This window comes from Mustela nigripes, chromosome 6 (assembly GCF_022355385.1).
Source record: "Mustela nigripes isolate SB6536 chromosome 6, MUSNIG.SB6536, whole genome shotgun sequence".
Taxonomy (NCBI): Eukaryota; Metazoa; Chordata; class Mammalia; order Carnivora; family Mustelidae; genus Mustela; species Mustela nigripes.
The window spans coordinates 140,261,713-140,282,524 of NC_081562.1; the positions used below are offsets into that span (position 1 = coordinate 140,261,713).

Below are 20,812 nucleotides of genomic sequence, written 5' to 3' on the forward strand. Positions count from 1 at the left end.
CTTTTAACAAATATACACAGTTTTCACATTCCAAGGCCAGTTTTCTCTGGGAATAAGTCAAGTGCACCATAGTTTCAAACATGAGTGAATTACAGGGCTGATAATTCTTATTGTTAATTGTTCCTCGCTTCAACTCAGTGATTTTCTAGAGCCAGAAAATTACTACTTTGAGAAACCCTTGACACTAATAACAATGTGCTTCTTTCTGAAAGTATTCTAAAATAGTTGGTTGATTGGACCTCCTTTTCAGATGTCAATTTAAATGTAAGTTCTGGAAAGGAAGGCTGCAAATTTGGGTTGTGAACAAATAAACCCATTATTAAATGTTCCAACTATTATTACAATACTATTATGATATTGTTTTCCTAATTATCAGATTGACTACTTGGAAATCAATCAGCACTCTGTTTGGGCAAATCTCATTACTTAATGAAGGAGTTTCGATAAGATCATCATAACCCTATTTATATAGTAATAGACCAAAGAAAAAACTAAACCAATGATAGCTCACCCATTTACCCCAATGACAATATAAGCTTCCCCTAAACCCAGTTTATCTCCATTGCTGTTTACTGCTGAGGAACACAGCTACATTGAATTACACTGATAATTTTAATGTCATTTCAAAGGCAAAGGCAATCTGTTTCATGTGATACTTGCCCTTCATTTACAATTTAATATTTATTTAAATATTCCTTTCTCCTGCCTGATCATAATATCTGGCTTTATTTTATAGATGGTTATATATCTCTAACTGCATGACTTGTAAGAACTTCCAGCCTGCCCTTTCTGATCTGTGTGGAGTGTGTTCTCTAGAGAAATCTCAATATTAAACCAGACTAAACACAAGACAAGCAATGCAGCTGCAACAAATTATTTGATATTATCTCCCTCTGTTCAGGATTTGGGTGTGTATTTTTGCCATTCACCTCCTAATTCACAAGGATTGACATGGAAAACTTTCATTTAGCTATTCACATGGCTACCCACCCCCTCCTTCAAATCTTTGCTAAAATGTCATTTTTGTATTAAGACTGACCCTGACCACCTTACTTAAAATTTCAACATACACATCCCTCTTCCTAACCCTAGCTCTTTTCATGCTTTTGCTCTCCTCTTCTTTTTCTTTCTTCCCATTTTTTTTTGTTGTTGTTGTTTATAGAACTTCTCACCTTTTGACATTCTAACCACATAAGTCATTCATCTAGAATGTGTATGGTTTATTGTCTCATTCTCCCTGGCAGGACTGAAGTTTAGAGAGGGCAGCCATCTTTGACTGTTATATTTAGCAAGTGGCCAGACCAGGGCTTGGTACATGGTAGGTGTTCAGTCAATATTTTTTAAATGTAGGACAAATTTAGATGATAAGTTCAGTGTAGATAGAGGATGTTTTGAGGTGATTCAAATTGCCAAAGATAAAAATTGCCTCAGAGCAGACAAGGAATCTCTCTAAATTAGCAATGCCTCGCCTCTGCCCCCAGATTAGGAATGTCCAAACATTCTCATTCCTTTTCTAAGTTTCTAAATTTTTGGTAACTGCATAATAGATGCACATTTCATCCTTAAAATTGTATCAAGTACTTAACCTCTCTGGTCCTTAATCTCCGCATTTGTAAAGTGAATGGTTTGACTTAATTGCTCTCTTAGGGTCTATGAATTAATGACCAGTAGGCAGGTCAATGAAAGGAGCAAAATACTTTAGTCAGGAAAACCATGTGTTGGTCCCAATTCTATCACACACAAAAAAAAGAGTCCATAAGACCATGTATAATCTTTCATCCTCAGTTTCCTTGTCTATAAAATAAAGAAACTGAACAAGATAATTACAGTCTTTTGAACTGAAATGTTTCATTGTTGCTTTGCATAAAGAGACTTACCATTTGGTTTGTTTTTCCTCCTCCTTTTGAGCTATTTTTTTAAAAAAATGTTGCATGCATCATGACACTTGTAAAAGTATCCGAGGGCCCTTCCCCCAGGTTCTTCCCTTTTTGGGATGCTTCCTGCCCTTCTTACCATCAGGGAATCCATCCCAGATTTCTAGCCGGTCATAGCGACAGAACATCCCCCCGGGAGGATTTGAGTCGAGCTCCAGGTCAAAGCTTTCAAATTCCAGGATAATCTCTGACATCTTTGGTGCAAAGATAATATAAGTGCATTCAAGGCCGTTGGGATATTTTTCAGGGAATCCGGGGGACTTTATCACTCCACTAGATGCTGTGTAATTCTGGGAACACTCAGGACCTGGGAGTAAAAGAAAAGAAGGAGCAAAGTAAAAATCCCACTCACACGACTTCACCAAGAAATAACCTGAACAAAGGCAACATATATTTCTAATAAAAGCTCACCATTACAATCACTGTCCTAATCATTCATTACTCAGCCTTTTCATAGGAGCGATAAGTATGGAAAGTCAAGTTCAGATTTATTGCGTTCCCCTTAGTTTTCCATTTGTGTGAAGCAATTTAAAAACTTCTGCTGTTGCAGAGAAAAAAATGACAAATATAAAATCATGTGGGAACAATGAATGAGTAAGCTACAGAAATCTCGACAGAGCCCTAGAGAAATAATTATAGCCCCTTCAAGCTTAAATCTTTAAATCTTGAGGCTGACAGCCCTTTATTGGTGAAATAGAACATTTACAAAGGCGAGGGAGAGAATTCAGTGGAGGGAGTTTGGGTTTCAGATTCCTACACCAGTGACTCAGTAACTCTGCCAGATGTGACCTATGCCTCTTTGACAAACTAAATGTGAAAGGTAATTCGTACATGTACCCAGGGTGAGTGACTCATTCTGAGTGGTGTTGACACAGGTGTGGCGGTAAAGTGTGGCTGTTAGTGAGGGCACGATAAACTGTGATTACAGGCCGTGTTGCTAGAAGTCACTTGATATCAATGTTGACATCGTTGCCTTCCCCAAAGTAGCAGATACAGTGTCATTCTAAAATTATTTTTTAATATAGTTGTGTGGGTGTGTAATGCACACATTTTTAGAGTGTAATTTCAATGACTAGTCAGTGTTCCCAATACTTTACAAATTATGCTAATTTGTAATTTACATTGGTCAAGCTCATACACACATGTATTGCAAGTTGACCTTTTGACCCTACGGATGACCGCAATTTCAATTCACGGCAGCCGGGACCACATGGGATGGTATTCACCACCATTGGAAATGGCCCATCTGCAAGAATGTGAGCCCATCATCTTGGCCCCTTATCACCGCCACCACTGGCATGATTTTCCAAAGAGATCTTAAGACACTCCTGGAATCAGAGATGACTTGACCCTTTCAAACCTCAAGATCCAACCTGGGGTAAAGTTAAGTTCAACCATTCTTCTCCTGGGCCATTGTCTCACTGATGGGCGTCCCATGATGGCATGCATGGGTTCAACTCTAAATAAGGAGGTTTGTTGAGAATGTTCTTAACTAAATATTCTCCCACAGAGCCAAGTCCTAGAGGCAACAGTGTAGTCATCAATACAGATTAAATTTAAATAGCAGATCTCTATTTTTAGTGTCTAGGGTTGGTACTCTGAATCTCCAACTCCGTGCATCTGGCAGCCTTTTGAGTAAACAAATCAATTGCTTGCTCCCCATGTACATATTAGATGTCTATGGCACTAGACATGCAGAAGAATAAAACTTACTAGCTGTGCACAATAAACCCGGCCTGTAGAGGTCTGACTGGTTTAAAATGCCTCTGGAAGTCTTCTCAGTTGTGGCTCACTCTTAGCCATGATGGCTGCAGATACTTATTTATCTGATTCTAGTTAAAGTTATTAATATGTGGCATTTTACCATGTCAGTTACAGGTGAGAAGATTATGAAATGTGCTGTACTGTTTATATTGTTTCTAAATGAGTGGCTTGCTTCTCAAATGACAGTGACTACGCTAATGCAAATCAGCAATTTGAAATAATAGATTTATGATACTGGAAGCCCTTTTATTTAGGAACAATGACCCTGGAGCCCTCCAGCTTCCTGCCTGGGGCAAAAATAATGCTTTGGCTAGGCCCTTGTAAGGCAAACTGACAGCAGGCTTTAATTCAGTACTAATATTTTCTCCTTCTTAAAAAGATAAAATTACTTAGGTGAGATCAGAATTTAATGAGAGGGAAAAAATGATAGGAATTAAGGGCATACTTGTTTTTTTAAGACTTTATTTATTTATTTGTCAGAGAGACAGAGAGAGAGCGCACAAGCAGGGTGAGCATTGGGTAGAGGGAGAGGGTGAAGCAGGCTCCTCACTGAGCAGGGAGCCTGACTCGGATCTTGATCTCAGGACCCTGGGATTATGACCTGAGCCGAAGGCAGATCCTCAACCAACTGAGCCACCCAGGCGCCCTAAGGGCATATTTTCAAAATCAAATAAATTTCAACGCCTTCACGGAAGCTAGCCCAGGTATGCAACAAAAATTGGAGAAATTCTATGGGGGTAGTGGAAGAGAACTGGATTGAGCACCAGATCTGAGTTCTGGTCCAAACTCTACTGCTAACCTGCTGTGTAACCTTAGGTGGCCTCCTAACATTCCTGGTCCTCAGATTCTGTGTATAACAAATGGGAGGTGGGCTTTGGGATTTGGGAAAAAAAAAAAAAAGCCCTTCAAACTCAAAGAGATTCTATAATTTCCTGCTTCCTCCTGTAAACATCAAGATTTGTGTTAACATTTTTCTTGTTCACTGTTGTGTAGGTTTGCCACTGTTGAGGAAGCACTTCCCAAAGAGGATCAAGGCAGTGGTGTGGGTTAAGGAATCCTGCAGAGTGTACACAAGCACTAAACAGGAGGGAGGGTGAGCAGCCCCATGTGCCTACGAGTGAGCAAGGTGCTGGTGTGAGAGGTGCACACTTGGACTGGGCAGCCCTTGAACACCGTGCTTTCGAGGTTATTCGTAAGACTTAGGGGACCTTGTGCTGTAAGAAGGCCATGCCACATTGTTAATGACATTGGATATATAATAATAATAGCTAAGATACTCTCTTTGGAATTATTATTAAATATGCAGACTCTAAAACACATAATATATGAAGTGACCAATCTCACTTTCAATAAATGTGCCTTCCCCACATAGAAACCCACCGAAAATGTCTCCAGCTTCTTCCAGCTGTTGAGCCTGGATGACTCAGGCCAAGGGAAGGACAGGGGAAGAGTGATAGGTAGGGAAGCATGGGTTCCCTGGAGAAATTTTTTTGGTGAGTGGGAATAACTTTAGGGGGGTGGCCTAAGCTTTCAGCATCTAGGAAAAGACATGGACGAGGGGAAAGTGAGAAACCTGGGGAGAAAATCAGGGTGTCCGGGGTGTCTCCAGAAGGCATGGGAAGAGGAGGGAATGGGTTTTGCTGACTGTCAGGCAAAGGTGGTCTTCTAGAAATGCAACATTAGGGATGCAGGAATGGCCTAAATTTTCCTTAGAACTGTAATCTATTGCCAGGAAACCTCAAGGTCAACTGGTGAAAGGCTCATTTATCGGTTCAACTATGATTAGTATAATGTATGTGTTTTGAGGAAAATTGAAATTGCTGTACTCTGGAAGAAGTGGTAGTTTTTTAAAGGAGATTCATGGATTCTATAATATCATTAAATGGCTTTTTAGGGAAAAAAATGTCCATGAACTTGTATATGTATGCATTAGTGTACTGTATTAGCTAATGACTTCCTGTAGAACCCCTGTAAGAATGCAGTATGTACAGTGAGGTGGGAGGGGATAAGATATTTTCTTTGCATTTTTCAGGTGGTACCAATCTGGTTGGAAAATGAACTATGCACACATGAAAAAATTTGAAAATATTAAGGAGAAACATAATGGTTAGTAAAACACATCTGTGTGTGTGTGTGTGTGTGTGTGTATGGTATGCATATGTGTGTATTGTATGTGTGTATTGTACGCATGTGTAGGGAACAAGTCGGGTATACACATAGGAAAAAAAAGTAGAAGAATTAGGAAAAGCTTCCCGACAAGAACAAGTTTAGAGCCAGGTTTCCGTGGAGGTTAAGGAGCAAGGGCTCTGCAATCTGATAGCACAAGCCATATCCATGAGTGTCGTCACGGCTCGTGTTTACTGAAGACATTTTTGGTGACGGGCACTGGCTCCATGTTTCCCATGTTTCCATTTCAACCAATCTTCCCCACAAGTCAGTCCTGGACACTATTATCCATTTACCAGATGAGGATTCTGAGGCTCAGAACATGCACGAAGATAGTCAAAGGCAGAATTAACTTTGCATTTAGTCTGTTGGACTTAACCCAGCACACTGTCCTTGGGCAGGAAGCCGAGTGTGGATCTGTGCGAGGTGAGGCTGGAGAAGGTCGGGAACACTTGATGTCAAGCCTTGAGCTTGACACAATGGGATATTGAAGCTTGACTCCATGGGTGATGGACAGCTGCCAAAGGCACCTCAGGGACAATGGCTTGATGACCATTTGAGAAGTTGTAGGATAAGAAGGTATAGGATAAGAAAACATAGGGAGAACCCAAATTGGGCTGTTAGTGGCTGTGGACGCAAAAAGGCAGCATGACTTTTGGAGACTTGTGGATACAAATTCAAAAGAACTAGAAGCCACCCTGAATGTAGGGAAATGAAGAGAGAATTAAGGCTTCAAGTCTCAAGGGGTGGTGTTGGAGATCAGGGCAGGGAAAGGACAGTACCTCCGGGGAATGAAGGTGTAGGGAACTGAGTTCATTTGGAAGGAAGAAGAATTCTTAATGACTTAGTTACCGAGCTCTCTTTTTCAACCATCTTCAGATCTTCGAGAAGCAATGCAAATCAAAGGCTACTCTTCAACTCTTTTCTGACCCCATGTTTTCTTTGATAGTGCCATAGGCAGGTAAGCAAGCAAATTTAGACGTGTTTATACATGTGTATGTACATATGCATACAAGTACAATATGTGTGTGTAGATATGCATACATGTGCAATATGATTTAGAGAACAGGTCCAGCAGCTTTCCACACAAGAAAATAAGTACATACGTAATCAACTGTACATACTGATGTTGTATATAGACTATTACTTATGCTATAGATTTTCTAAGTATATGCTTATATAAATTTTTGAAAAAAAGTTATCTCCCTCTCTCCAAACTTATATGGGGACAGTGCCAGATTTCTTTGAAATTTTTAAAAAGTTGTACCAATGATCCCAGAAACTTAATGACTCTTTTTTGTTTTTTTTAATTCTCAGTTACTGCTGAGAATCTGTAATTGGCATGGCTACATTTTTTTTTCCTATTAAAAAAGGTTTTCTCTTATATTCTAAGACAACATACTCAGATCTTGAACCTCTGGCCCTGGATTGGTCCCCACTCCCCACATTACTGTCAACTTAAAAGGGAAGCTGAATTTAACACATTAAAGGAATCTAATAGCTCTTGTTGGAAAACAGTGACATCCAGATAAAGATACATTGTTTATCAATTGACTGATATATGCGTTCAATTTCTTAAGGCTGAGAGACTAGGAATTGTCAGGTTCTATCTATCTCAATATATACCATTGGAATAGTTGACTAAGTGATTATATTGGAGAGGGAGAAGGACCTTTATTTCCTAAGGGGAATAACATTTAAAGCTTTGCTGTTCAGTTTCTTCCAAGAACTTCTTTCCCCAACTATTCCTCTTCTTAACGGACATTAATAGAAAAGCTCTTCTTCCTTCAATAGTTTTAGGAAACTCGAAGGATAGTGGACAACTTTGCTTTTCCTGGGAAATACCAGTTGTGAATTTTGTAATAAAACAAAGGGAACAGGATGCACAAGACTTTAAGGTAAAAGGGACTCACACATTTTTAATGAAGGAACTCAAGCTTCGAGGGCAGATCAGACTTACTTTTGAAGAAGCAAGCTAAGAATAAAGGCTCTTTACAGAATATATGTCTTATAAACACTGGTCAGCATATTAGAATGATGCAATTTTGAGCCCTGAAATACTTAAACATAACTTCCTCCATACATCGGGTAATTTTTCTTTGGGTAAAGTATTTTCCAAGTTTTATAGTGGGAACATATACGATTTTTCACAAAAAGATAAAAGCATTACGTCTTCTATTTGTTTGGTCTTTTTCGTTTGGTCTTTCATGGAATCAAACAATATGAATTACCGTTGAGTCATACTTGTTCTACGGGAAGTCACTCACCTCTCTTGAAAATTTCATAACGTATGGAAAATCCAGCGCCATGTGTCTCATAGTCAGAGACAAATTTGATAAAGAGAAAGGGCCCTGAAGACACTACAGGAGAAGGGGCAATCTTTCCGCAGAACTTCCCCCACAAGCGTCCATTTTCATTCTCTCCATCGATGACTTCCACGTAGTCATACCTAGCACAGAAGTACGGAAGAAAACAAGAGGTTAGCGAGAAATGCCCTCAAAATTTCAGTGATTTAGAAGGCAGCCCTATGCAGCACAGTCTGTCAGGAAAACAGTGCTATCTGCATGCACCACTGTGTTTCATGGAGGGAGAAAAATTCAGCAAAATGAAATAATTGAAATGGACTACATCATGTCTGTGTACATCATCTGGCAACACAGAACTATTAAGAATAATGGTGTCCATTATACTTGCAGACAATGTCACTTAAAGTAACCAATTAACAAGAAAAAGAAAAATCTCACGAGCACAATTCTCTAGTATTAAATTGTGTTCCTTTGTCTATGGTGGTGGGGTGTCAATATATAATGCCATTCATTCTTTTCAAACTGTGAAGTTCTTTTATGAATTCAAAATGTCTCCTTGGCTGGAGCTCTCCATGAACAATACTTTGATTTCTGTGAGCGACCCTCTAAACATATGGCCACAGAATAATAAACAGATTCTTTACGATTTAACTCAATTCTACCAAACTCCAGACCCACAGTGGTTAAGACAGAGATCATCTGCCCCAAGACTATCTGGAATTGCAGAACATCATCTCTCAGAAGAAAAACTCTTATTTAAACATGGAAAGTTACTTTGTTTACACCCACCAGCCTGAATCTTTAAAGGAACACTGTTCTTTGGAAGGGAAATGTGGCACACTTGGAGTCACCAAAGTGATATGATTAAAGAAAAAAACAAAACAAAACACGTTCAGGCTGAATAACAATACCCTGAAGAGACAAATGGTAAAGGAAGTCGTGATAAAATATTATTCTAAACACTGCACTGAGTTAACACATATTTTTTTGTTTGTTTCCAAAAGGGAGCTGTCTCCAATAAACTAGCATCCTTCTGGAAAATAGAGAGAGAGATTCTAGTTTGCTTGGTGTTACCCATTTCTCAGCGTCTTTCCCTTCCCTCTCCTGTTATTTACCAAGTCACCTGGGAGCCAGAGAACCTGAGCTGTCTTCCATTTTTCTTCCAGCCCTGACATGAAAACATTACAATCCATTCATTTCAAACCTTCATTTTATTTCTGTGTTTAACTTGGTTCAAAAGTCCTGGGATATATTAATTTCAGGAATGGCTAAAATATGGCAGTAATATCAACTATATCTGGCAATTTAAAAGAGATCAAAGTGGGGGAAATCTTTCTGATGACCAATGTCATCTTTAACAATCCCTTTTCAAACTGTCCAGGACACATTACTTATGTTTACATAAAATCTCCCGAGAGAATGGCAAAGATGATATCACTAGTGCGAGTGGACAGCTTAAGGCTCTCTAAATTAAAAATGACATTACCTCATCAGTTAAAATTGTGTGCCAGCTTTGTGTATATCAAGAAGAAAAGAAAGCTGACATTGATGGAACTAAGCATTAACATATGTGAATTATTGTATTAACTGCATTTCCTTTGCTGCCTCTGATGTTTCCAGTAGTAATCACTGGCCAGCTAGCATCACTGTCTCTTGGCAAACCTACGGACCTACCCAGAGGAACTGTTTGGTTCCCAATACTTTGGGAGATGTTTTGCATGTTAAAAGATGAAGCAGGAGGAGGAGAGGAAAAAGTGGAGGAGGAGGAGGAAGAAAGCATTAGGTTCAAAATCTTGGAGAGCCTTTTACAGCTGACGGCAGCGGGGGGGCAGTCTGGAAAAGTCTGGAAAGAACACCATCTCTGTATTCATTAAAGCCTCCATGTTGGCATTTATGTAGTAATTCCTTTTATCTCTACTGCTTCATTGACTAGACAGATCTGCAAGCTTTGCCCCATGCTCGCTTATAATTGAACTGTGATTTGAACTGTTGGGCTATGTTAGGCCTGGTGACGATGCAGTCTAGGCTTTTTACTTGAATCTTGACATGGTCTGAATACTAAGGGGCCAACTCCAAGGGCTTTTTGCTTCCCAGGATCCAGTAAGAGAGGTGGGTCAGGCTTTCCTAAGAACTTAGGTGCTTCTGGGAGGAGCCTTTTCTGCCAGGTAGGAGAGAGCTCAGCCAATATAGGGCTAGTGAGTTGCTACAGGGAAAGAAGCTGGTATTTTAATTCACATAGCTTCTAATAGTAAATACCAGGCTCTCCTCTTGGCAACAGGAAAAGCTATTTTTAAAAGGAGGAGCGGGATTAGAATCCCCCTCCAAGAGATAAGTCATTGCATCGTTAAGTGCCAATTTTAGGAGATTGAATTATTCAGGGATACAATAGTTACATTTATAAACTGGAATGCTGCTATCGTTTTAGCACTTCCCTTCAAAGCACCATCCAACAGGGCCCCAAAGAGTGTCACAAATAGCAGTTCATGTAAATATTCAGGAGGGTTTATGTGCACAAGTTGCAAAGGTTGGTGCTGCCAAGGAAGTTAAGAAAGCAGCTTGCATCTCCCTCTGGAGTTGATACCAGTTCCTCTCCATAAGTTTCTTGCCGGCAAACGTGGTGCCAGGAATGCAGCCGGTGTGCCAGCATCCCTCCCTAGAGACTAAATGTGTCACCACAGCAACGCACCCAGCCTGCCTTGGCCTGAGGCCCAGGATCCTGAGTTTGCAAATTTCGCTCGCCCAGCCTGCTGCACATTGCTCTGTTACTGCTCCAGTGTGGCAAACACTGCGTTCCTTGGAATGTCACGATCCCCGGTCATGATGCCGGGACCTACACAGGTGACCACAGGGGCACGTGTGTGCCTCTTATTCTGAACCGACACGTCATGGCTGCCGGAAGGAGAGCTGGGAGTTGCGTCTAGGGAATCGGACACACCAAAGCTAGAGACACTGGGGTCAGCTAGTGGGTGCCTCTGTCGGTTTGGAGCCCTGCTCCAGAAAGTGAATCCTCCAGGTTCCAAGGAGCCCTGTCTGAGTCCACAGGGCACCACCCTTCTGTGCCGGAGCCTGGGCCAGAGAAGACATGGGTCCCACCCAGGAAAGCCCTTCCTCAAACCTCATCCTGCCCACTTATCATCACAGGCATGTAAATGTCATGTGGATTTTTGGAATATTTCAGAGCACAAACCACCGCTCCTCCTTCTTTAGGCATCCTGCCATTTCTTTTCTTAAGTCTCCTGCCTAAATGCTTTCCCTTTCTGTGCTCATAACGGTAAAGCAGCCGGTATTTACTAGGAACGAATTATTTTACGATTAAAGGACCCTTTCCCATGGCTCCCATTTTAGGGTGTAGTGTGCCGGTGGCTCTTCTCAGGAGCGTCCCTGGCTTCCGAATGCAAGCTCGTGGCACTAAAGGACATTCTGCTCCCAAACTCTCACCCTGCTTATGTATACGCGTGTGGTGAAAACACTCTGGATCCTAATACTAATCACGAGTTAGGTTTCCCCTAAGAGTGATAAAAGAATAAAGATTTTCTTCGAAGGATTCTTGAAAGGATTAGCCAGAGATTATTTTTTCTTTTGGAAAGTTTGAATTACAGTTTTAGGAAAATAGCCAAGGAGGGGGAGGCGTAATGAGAAAATGAGGAATGCATTCAGTCATTAGAGAACGGCCGCAGAAGCTTTACAGGTAAGCGGTGCTGAACAGATGGAGAGCGCCTTTTACTCAAGCCGGGGTTTCTCCAGAGAGTAGGAATGACCCCCGACTCTCCACAGTGGAGCCCACTAATGGAGAGAAAGCTGATCCTCTGCACGGTGTTGTCTGTGTGGGGGAGCTACTGTACCCAGCCCTCGCTGCTCCCGGACCTGCTCCCAGGATTAGGAAGATGGGTTTATAGGTGCTGGCGGCTTTTTCATCTCCTTCCAAGAGGCTCTACCCCCACGTGCGTCCGCACATTAATAATGGAGAAATTTGATACCTGACATCATAAACTGGAGTGAGAAATGATGTTGGCTAACATAATTTTCACCTGCAAAAATGTGTTTCTTTGGATCTTTGGTTTATTTTGCACCAGGAATTAATAGCTATCCCTACTGAACAACCTGTAAACGATTACCACGCCGCTGTCCAAGAATTACCTTACATATTCCCCAGAAGAGAACAGGCTTTACTCTCAGAGCATTAGAGAGAGGATTTGGAAATAAAAATACACAGTGACGGAGCTTGGAGGAGCCAATTAGTCTGCATCTGTGTTTCTGAGCGATTTTACATGAGATTTGCCCCTACGTTCTGGCTTGCTTGCAGTGTCCTAATCAAGATATATGAAGAGGCTTATAAGGTTCATGGCCCTTTATTTAGTAAAAGCAATTTTTAGAAATCCATGCAAAGGAAATAACCTGGAATAATATCAAATATTTATGCAAAACCAATGCCTGAAGATTTATTTAGAATAACATGGGTCAGGCAGGAAGGAAATAAGAAGGAATTTATATACAATCATATCATGGAATATTATGCAGTCATTAAAAAGCTTATTGGATAAACTATTTTTTATAACATAGGAAAAATGTTAGGATATCATTAAGTGAAAAATCTGAACATCAACCCTTATCTATAGTATAGTCTCAGTTCGCAGAAGGAGAACCAGAAGGAAGTATGCCGGGCCGTGATTAAGTGATTATCTCTGGGTAGTGAGATGACATCCCTTAGTTGTTTCTATATTTCTCAAAACTTTTACAATGGATCAGTGTTCTTTTATTTATTTATTTTTATTATTTATTATTTAACTATGGATCCCAGTGTAGGACTTGGACTCACAACCCTGAGATCAAGGCCTGAGCTGAGATCAAGAGTCAGATACTTAACCAACTGAACCACTCAGGCACCCCAGGTCAATGTTCCTTCATAACCAAACGGAAGTTACTTTGAAAAGCATTCATAACCTATATATAAAGTAGCAAATCAATACCTTATTGCCTAGCTAATAATTTTTAATTTCTTGGTCAGAAGATACTATTTTTTTATGATGTTTTATTTAGAAGTAAATCAAAGTCTTTGTCTTTTTTTTTAACAGCTGGATCAATGAAAGTCTCGGGGTGCTTTTTAAAAATTTTATTTTTTTTGTAATAGAAAATTAAAATGAGTGAGATTTGATCTTATACTGTCTGAAATCTTGACAGTAACACTTGCTATTTGTACAGTAATTTCCATGTTACTAAGTGCTGTCAGATGTACTGTCTACCGTAGTCTGTATGGTGATCCCAGGAAGGCACCTACTAGGTGCCTGCCCAGTGGGAGCATGGCCTTGGGGAAGCACTGGGAAGGGAGACATACAGATGGAATAATTTATATCCTTTTTTTTTAATTTTTAAAAAATTTTTTAAAAATTAAAAAAAAATTTTCGACATTGTCCACTTTTGGGCAAATTTGATTCCATTTTCTGCTCTTATTACTCCCTTTCATACATATTTTTTGGGCGGTAGAGAGGATGGGTATGACCTTATTAATTTAGCATTATTCATTCACAACTCATAATTCATTTTGCAACTGGTCATTGTTGCTAGAAACATGCCACATCAACCAATATTTCATTGATTTTTCTTACCATCATGCTGGAGCTATATATCCAGACATCTGGGTATGTGCAGAGGTCTATGTGCATGTGTGTATGTGAGAACAGAGTGAGACAGAGACAGAAGCAAAGAGAGCCCTTGGCCACCAGGGAGTGACATGAGTTGAAAGTTGCAGTGGAATTGATGGTGGCCATTGCATGGGCCTCCTTCTAGAGCTGTCTTAGCTATCCTAGTGCTGGTCGTGGTCCCCCTGCTCGGCCGGTTGTTCAGGGACCATGTGATGAGAAGCCCAGCCCAGCCTGAAACACAGGAAGGGTGTCGAAGAGTATCTAGAATCTGGGTTTCTTCCCAGTACCAGCACCCTGGGCCTGAGCACAGATGGCTCCAGCGAGGCTGGGGCGTGGGCAGAGCCTAAATGATGCAGGCCCACCCACGCTCCCCAGGACAGCTGAGTGGGAAGGGCAGGCCCCTCTGATCACCACCAGGGCCAGAGCTGACCTGGGTCACTCCCTGTCCTGGAGGAGGTGGCAACACTCCAAACTCAGAGTGGCGAGAGGACCCGGCCAGAGAGCCCTCCTTGTTTGCAGAGAACAGAGGGGATGGGCTGTGACCTGGCCAGTTCTACCCAGTGCCAATTTCTACGAAAGCCATTCTGAATCTGACAACATTTTAAAATTTGTACAATAGACAAGATACTGCTTTGTTTATTATTTTTGTCATAGTCCCCTTTAAGGTTTGTTTCTAAGTTAGAAAGTAATTTTTCCCTCATGAAAATAACGTTAAATACCTTTTCCTATAGATATATATATATATATATATATATATATTTTCACATATACACATTTTTTTTTCTTCCTGCACGTACACTGTGTATTACTATAAGCAGGACTGTAGGGCATCAGTCTTCAAACTAGCGCTCCTTTTCACTTGTATCGGCCCTTTCTAAAATTCAGTCTCCCCTGCTTCTATTCTGGCAATCCTTTTGACACATCCCAAGTCTAGTTACCCTTCTGATGCATCCCTAACTTTCAGTCCATATTCTTACTGTACCTATACCTATCATGTGTTTATGCCTATTTGCGCTTAAGTAATCTGTTCTTGACACTGTTAGGGCATGAAGAGGTGTTTTTCAGTTGGGGTAGCTATCTGCCATGTTGGTGACCCCATTCTTCGTAGGAAAGTAGCGTTTTTATCAGCATTTCCATTTCCCCACCTCAGAGTTCCTCAGTACAGAGCACAAGTTCCAGAGTGCAGGGAAGATGCCCTGGCTGTCTGGGCCCGTGCTGCACAGCTGGGAAGTACTTGGTGCAAAAGAAAACAGGCAGTTTTGCTCAGTGGCTGTTGTATATACCAAAGCCCAAACCATCTCTCTTGCTACCAGCTCCACTGATGATAAATGGGAGGCCATGCCCTCAGCTCTCTTGGAACAAAGAAACTGCTGCAAACATTTTTGGCTTTTGTCTTGTCATTGTTCTCCTCAAAGGCCCACAACGGTGTTAATCTTGCACTTGTCCACAGGCTTCCAGATAACTCTTCTCCAGGAAATCCCAACACAATACAGTCTCTCTAGCATCTTTTCCAGAAGGTGGCTCTGCTGATTCAGTATAGTAAGAGTTTCTATATGTAGGTAGTTGATAACTTGCTCACAGTAATCAGAGTACAGTAAAACTCATAAAGCTAATCTCACACATTAAAATTTTCATCTTTAAGCTTTTGTGATGCCTCAGGGTCATAATAATGAATATCCATAACTTTATTGCAGCTATAGAAAGCTGATGATTAATAGGCTAGATAGGAACATAATAATATATATGAGAGTTAACAGTCCTAGGAAATGAGGCATTACGAAAGTGAAGAAAGAAAATGTTAAAGAAAAAAAAGTTTTACTGGAGTAAAATTAAAAGAGATCTTAAATGGCTCTCCCTGGAGTGGCGCAAAGGGATGACAATTGACCCCGATGGCCACCATGGGTCACGGCCAGTCAAGACCAGCATAGACCAGCATGGGAGAGAAACAGACAATAAATGTCCAGCAGGTAATAGACCGTTTCCTATTGCTGCATAACAAATCACCATCGGTGGTGGGGCTGAAACAACACACATTTGTTAGGTCCATGGTGTGGAAGTCTGGCATGGCGTGGCAGGGGTTCCTGGCTCAGGGTACCCCAAGGCCAAAATCAAGGTGTTGGAAGGATTGCCTTCTTATCTTGAGCTTGGTGTCCTTGTCAAAGCCCACACTGTTAGGGCAGGTCCCCACTTTCTCGCTGGCTGGGGATGGATCCTATGGGCCACCGTCATTTGTTGTCATGTGGCCCTCTCCAGCTTCGAAACCAACAGCAGGAAATCTGCCTCACAGTGAATTCTTCTCATGCCTCTGCTCTTCAGGAAGAGCTCAATCCCTTCTAGGGGTTCACCTGGTTAGGTCAGGCTCATCCAAAATAGTCTCTCTTTCTTGAGGTCAGCTGCTTTGGTAACTTGATTGAATCTGCAAAATCCCTTTGTAGCAGCACCTGTACTGATGACTGACTGGGAGGAGGTGTGAGTGTCCCAGGGGCTGAAGAGCCTGGGGGCCCTTCTTTGAATTCTGCCTACAACACGGTGCAAGCTCTGGTAGGACACCTGCAGCTTGGAGGCCACAGTAGAAACCAAAGCCAAGAGGGATCATCTATTTGCATCACCCCATAGAGAAGAAACTAGTAGATCCAGGGTAAGACGAAGGGTGGGATTAGGAAACTGAAGTCATCGTGGAAGCAGTTTTAATGTACTCATGTCATGTTGGCTGCTGGTTTGGGAGCTCCGAGCCTGTAAGCTTTGCTTGTAGTGTAAGGAAAGCAAGGTTCTGGAATGAGCCAGACTCTCCTGACTGAAGCAAAAACAGAACTTCCAAGATTACCCAACACATATGTCTGGAGACAGAAAAGTGATAATAGCTTAATTTAAAAATAAATATATAAAGGAATTCAAGACATGTGGTGTAAAATAATGGTCAAAATATATAATTTTAATAGAAAATGTTTAGAGTTTAAATTTCTCATTTCTGAGGGATCTCACTTCGTAATTAAGATTTATTGGCATGGAAGATTTAAAAAAAAAGTCCTTCACGTGGGAAAATATTTCTATGATTTAACTCAGATTATGAAATCCAATGATGCATTTTAAATGAAGACAAGGAACGCCTCCCTTAAAGCAACTATGTTCTAGAAGTGACAGAGTCTTCCAGTGTCAAACTTGCAAAGTTCAGTATTTATAGAAAAATTCACATGCCTTTAATTACAATAAATTCAGTTCCCAAGTAAAACTGTGCCATCTGGAAGATATTAACATCATTTACAACTTGTTCGTCTCCCTATTTCATAGAAAATTTTTACTTCTTGCCAACTTTCCACTGTTCTCAGGGAAAAAGAAGGAACTGCTTGTATGGATTGTCTCAAGATGGGTTTATATAGCAAGTCAAGCCATCAGGAAGTGACAGAGGGGGCTTTTGGACACATTTACTTCCTTCTTACTTATTTTAAATCCTTACTTCTTTAATTTTTTTTTTTCCCTATCAAGGATATTTTCTCTGCTCCTCTCCTCTGAACCGTCCACAGTGTGTGTGTGTGTGTGTGTGTGTACATTTTTTTTAAGTTAATTGAGCCTCTTCTAACTGGTCCAGTGGAGAGAACTGGGGCAGGAAGGACTGTGCTCTGGTCGAGGCTCTGAACCTCAGAAGCCACTCGGGCACCTCAGATCTATCAAAAAGTGTCATGATATTTAACCTCCCCCCAAGTGTCAAACGGGCCAGTGAGGCAAGGAAGTGCCGCCTGCTGGACCATCAGGCAGTCAATTTAGCCAAAGTGGGATGACTGTGATCCAAGGCCTCACACTCGGTCCCTAACCAGCTGAGCATCTTGGGTAGGTCACTAACCAACCTCTGGGAGCCTCAGTTGCTCCCTGAAAAAATGCACAACATGATAATTAACCTATGGAACGATAGGGAGGATTAGATGACATAATGCACATAATGGCCTTTGCAGGGCTTGATGTCCGTTCCTGAGTGAGGCTGGAATGCAGGAGAAGGAAAAGAGTCAAATACATAGAAAGTAAAGTGAGCACAGTTCTGTCTTCCAAAAGGTACACTACCCAGTTCAAAGCAGATTGTTGTTGAGGGAGTGCAGAGAATGTAGCTACTGTTAGCTCCCAGGGGGAACTGTCAGTCAGATGGTTAACTTTCAGGATATGACCTGTTATTCTGCAAAGTACTATCTGGGATGACAGTAGGTCCTGCCCCAGTACTACCACCAAGAATCAATCAATGAAAGCCGCTGTCAATAATGGAATTAAAGATATATAGATATAGATATAGATATAGATATAGATCTATAGATATATATACATCCATGATACATTTTTTTTAAATCACTAAATCTGTTAAGTGTTTTTATTGAGGTACCCAACTGATTTAATGATCTGCCATTGGATTGGTGCTATTAACATGCAGTGCTGAATTTGTTCAAAAAACCCCCTTAATTATTAAGTACGATAGAGGCCCCCAGGGTCCAGCTGCCCGTTCTAGAAAGTCAGTGACTCTGGCTGACGGAGTCACAACATCAGAATCCTCAAGTTTCCTTTCTCATCCTTTGGAAAAATAAATAAAGTGATAATCTTATTTTAAACTCTATGACCTAATGTGCCAATTTTAAGAATTTTTTTTTAAAGCCTCCTGATTAATTAGTAATTATTCAGTGGGGATCTAGGTAGTTTGCAAATCAAAGTTGCAGGAACTAAAGATGGCAAATATTCATTTTTTAAAGGTTTTTTTCTTTTTTCTTTTTCTTTCTTTTTTTTCGGGGGTGGGGCGGGCAGTAATTAGGAAAAACCCTTTTTGGTGTCGGGTAGGTGAGATTACTCATTCTGGGATGCAGAAGTCACTTACCCTGAAATGACTACCCATGTCTTCTGAAAAAGTGAAAAGAAAAAAGTGCTGAAGAAAAATGGGTCTGGTGACACAGATTAGATTTCTTTTCCTTTTAGTGACACCAGGAGGGAAAGCCACCTGGAGTTGGATTTTAAGATGGGCAAGGGACATTGACGGAAGTTGGAATTCAGCTTTTCTGTTCAGTAGACCCTAAGGTTTATTCAGGGTACAAACTACAGAGCTACCCATAACCAAGGAATATGACTCTTTGAGGTATAGCCTAATACGTTTATGATACTAGAAAGAAATGCACATGAGAAGAATAGATCATGTCACAGGGAGATCTGCCTTTTCCTTTGTCCCTAATGTTCAGTGAAAGCAACATACTGTTTGGAATAAGCCATCTTTACAGTCCAGGGCACCCATGCTTATAGTATTTGTTCTATTTTTCCTCATTATTTAGAATTCTATTAACTCAAAAAGCAGGGGTATCAGCTACAAATGCCTGGGCCGCTACCAGTTTTACTAGAACATGCCTACATGTATGTTTTCTGCATGCATTTACTAATACATGCCTAACAGGCATGTATTCTGAAACCCCAAGTCAAGTCATAATACAGAGAAAAATTTATATAATGAGAAGGAGGTCTGTGGACATAAAATAATACTTCAAATGTCAACTAAGACTTTTTTTTTTCTATATTACAACATGCAACTCAGTTAAAAAACACAATATTCAGAGACTTAGTGGTTACTGGCCTAAACAATAGTTTATATGTTTTTTTTTCTTACCATTGACTTGCATGACAGACTCAGTAATTAATTGGTATAGGAGCAAGACTTGAACAGTCTCTGAGTTAGGAGGGAGCTCATGGAGGGAAGAAAGGATTTTAATGAGCTAGGCGGCCTCATGATTTATACAGACCTTAAGGAGTGATTGTGTGTTTAGAAGAAAAGAAAGCAGTGGCCATAAACCTTACCAGTAGCCTAAGAAGAGGAGCACCGCCTAAGTTTAACCATATGAGCACAAAGAGGGTCAGCTCGCCGGAATGGCTCTGTGCTTGGAGCATGATTTAACTCAACCGGGAGATCAGACAATCTCTCACCTACCATCTAAAGAACTCCCCGACCCCCAGGTATCTTTATGGCAAGCTTAGCAGAAAAGAAAAGGGAATATGGTCAAGTTCACTAAAAATAAGAGGGAGCGTAAAGGGAGGATTTCCACATACACTCTTCTCTTTAGCACAACATAAGCTAGACAAAGGCATAAAAAATTTCCTCTTGATGACACTAAAGACTCAGCTGTAAAAACAAGACAGGCAGGCCAGGGAAGGAGAAGGTTGTGCTTTACCTTCCTTGCTTTGACTAATTATTCCATAAGGAAAGGTGATTTTTTTTTTTTTTTTTTTTTGCCTTACAAACCAGAAGACATAAAATGATCTAACATTTCCCTCCATTTAAACAGCCCAAGTTCTTTGAAATCAATGTTTTCTTTTAACGTAGAGGGCTAAAGTTTACTGCACTTATCTATAAATAAAAGTTTCTTAAGACAATTGATGGTGTCAAGTCACAGGGAGAGATAGCAAGGTGGTTTTTCAGCATTTTAGCTCTTGAATTATTTGGGGACAAGTACATGCTTGCTTACATATGGACAATGAGATAGGCCCTTTGAGAATCCTTCCAGGGGAAACTTATTTAAAACATTGTATGTTCTTGAAATTGTCCTACTACATTAAAGATAGCCATTTCAGATATTTCATCAATTCTGATTGTTTTTGTCTCTAGTAATGGCAAGTTACATAGATTGTATTATTAGTTTCATCACATCGCAGTCTGTTGTGTTTGTCTTTGTTTGGTTTTTTGTTTCTTTGTTTGTTTTTTTAAAGAGAGGGAGAGGGCATGCATGATAAGTGAGGGGTGGAGGGGAGAGGGAGAGAGAGAATCTGAAACAGCCTCCACACCCAGGGCAGAGCCTGATGTGGGGCTCGATCTCACAGCGCTGAGGTCATGACCGGAACTGAAATCAAGAGTTGGATGCTTTACCAACTGAGTCACCCAAGTGCCCACCCCTCTTTTTTTTTTTTTTTTTTTTTTTTTTTGATAGTAGGAAGCAGAAATAGTAGGTAATTGGTCCAAAAATGTGTTCCCAAGAATACTCATCTCATGAAATGCTTC

General features: G+C 40.7%; 1 protein-coding gene across 4 annotated transcripts in view; it reads right to left on the reverse strand.

Annotated features, from left to right (window-relative positions):
• NRP1 (neuropilin 1) overlaps positions 1–20,812 on the reverse strand; it is a 136,043-nt gene that overhangs the window by 72,784 nt on the left and 42,447 nt on the right. For all 4 annotated transcript variants that reach the window (XM_059404376.1, XM_059404375.1, XM_059404374.1 and 1 more), the window contains exons 3-4: positions 8,132–8,313; positions 2,014–2,241 (exon numbers count right to left, since the gene is read on the reverse strand). In XM_059404376.1, coding sequence (XP_059260359.1) covers positions 2,014–2,241; positions 8,132–8,313 — 410 coding nt within the window. The remainder of the gene's footprint in view (positions 1–2,013; positions 2,242–8,131; positions 8,314–20,812) is intronic.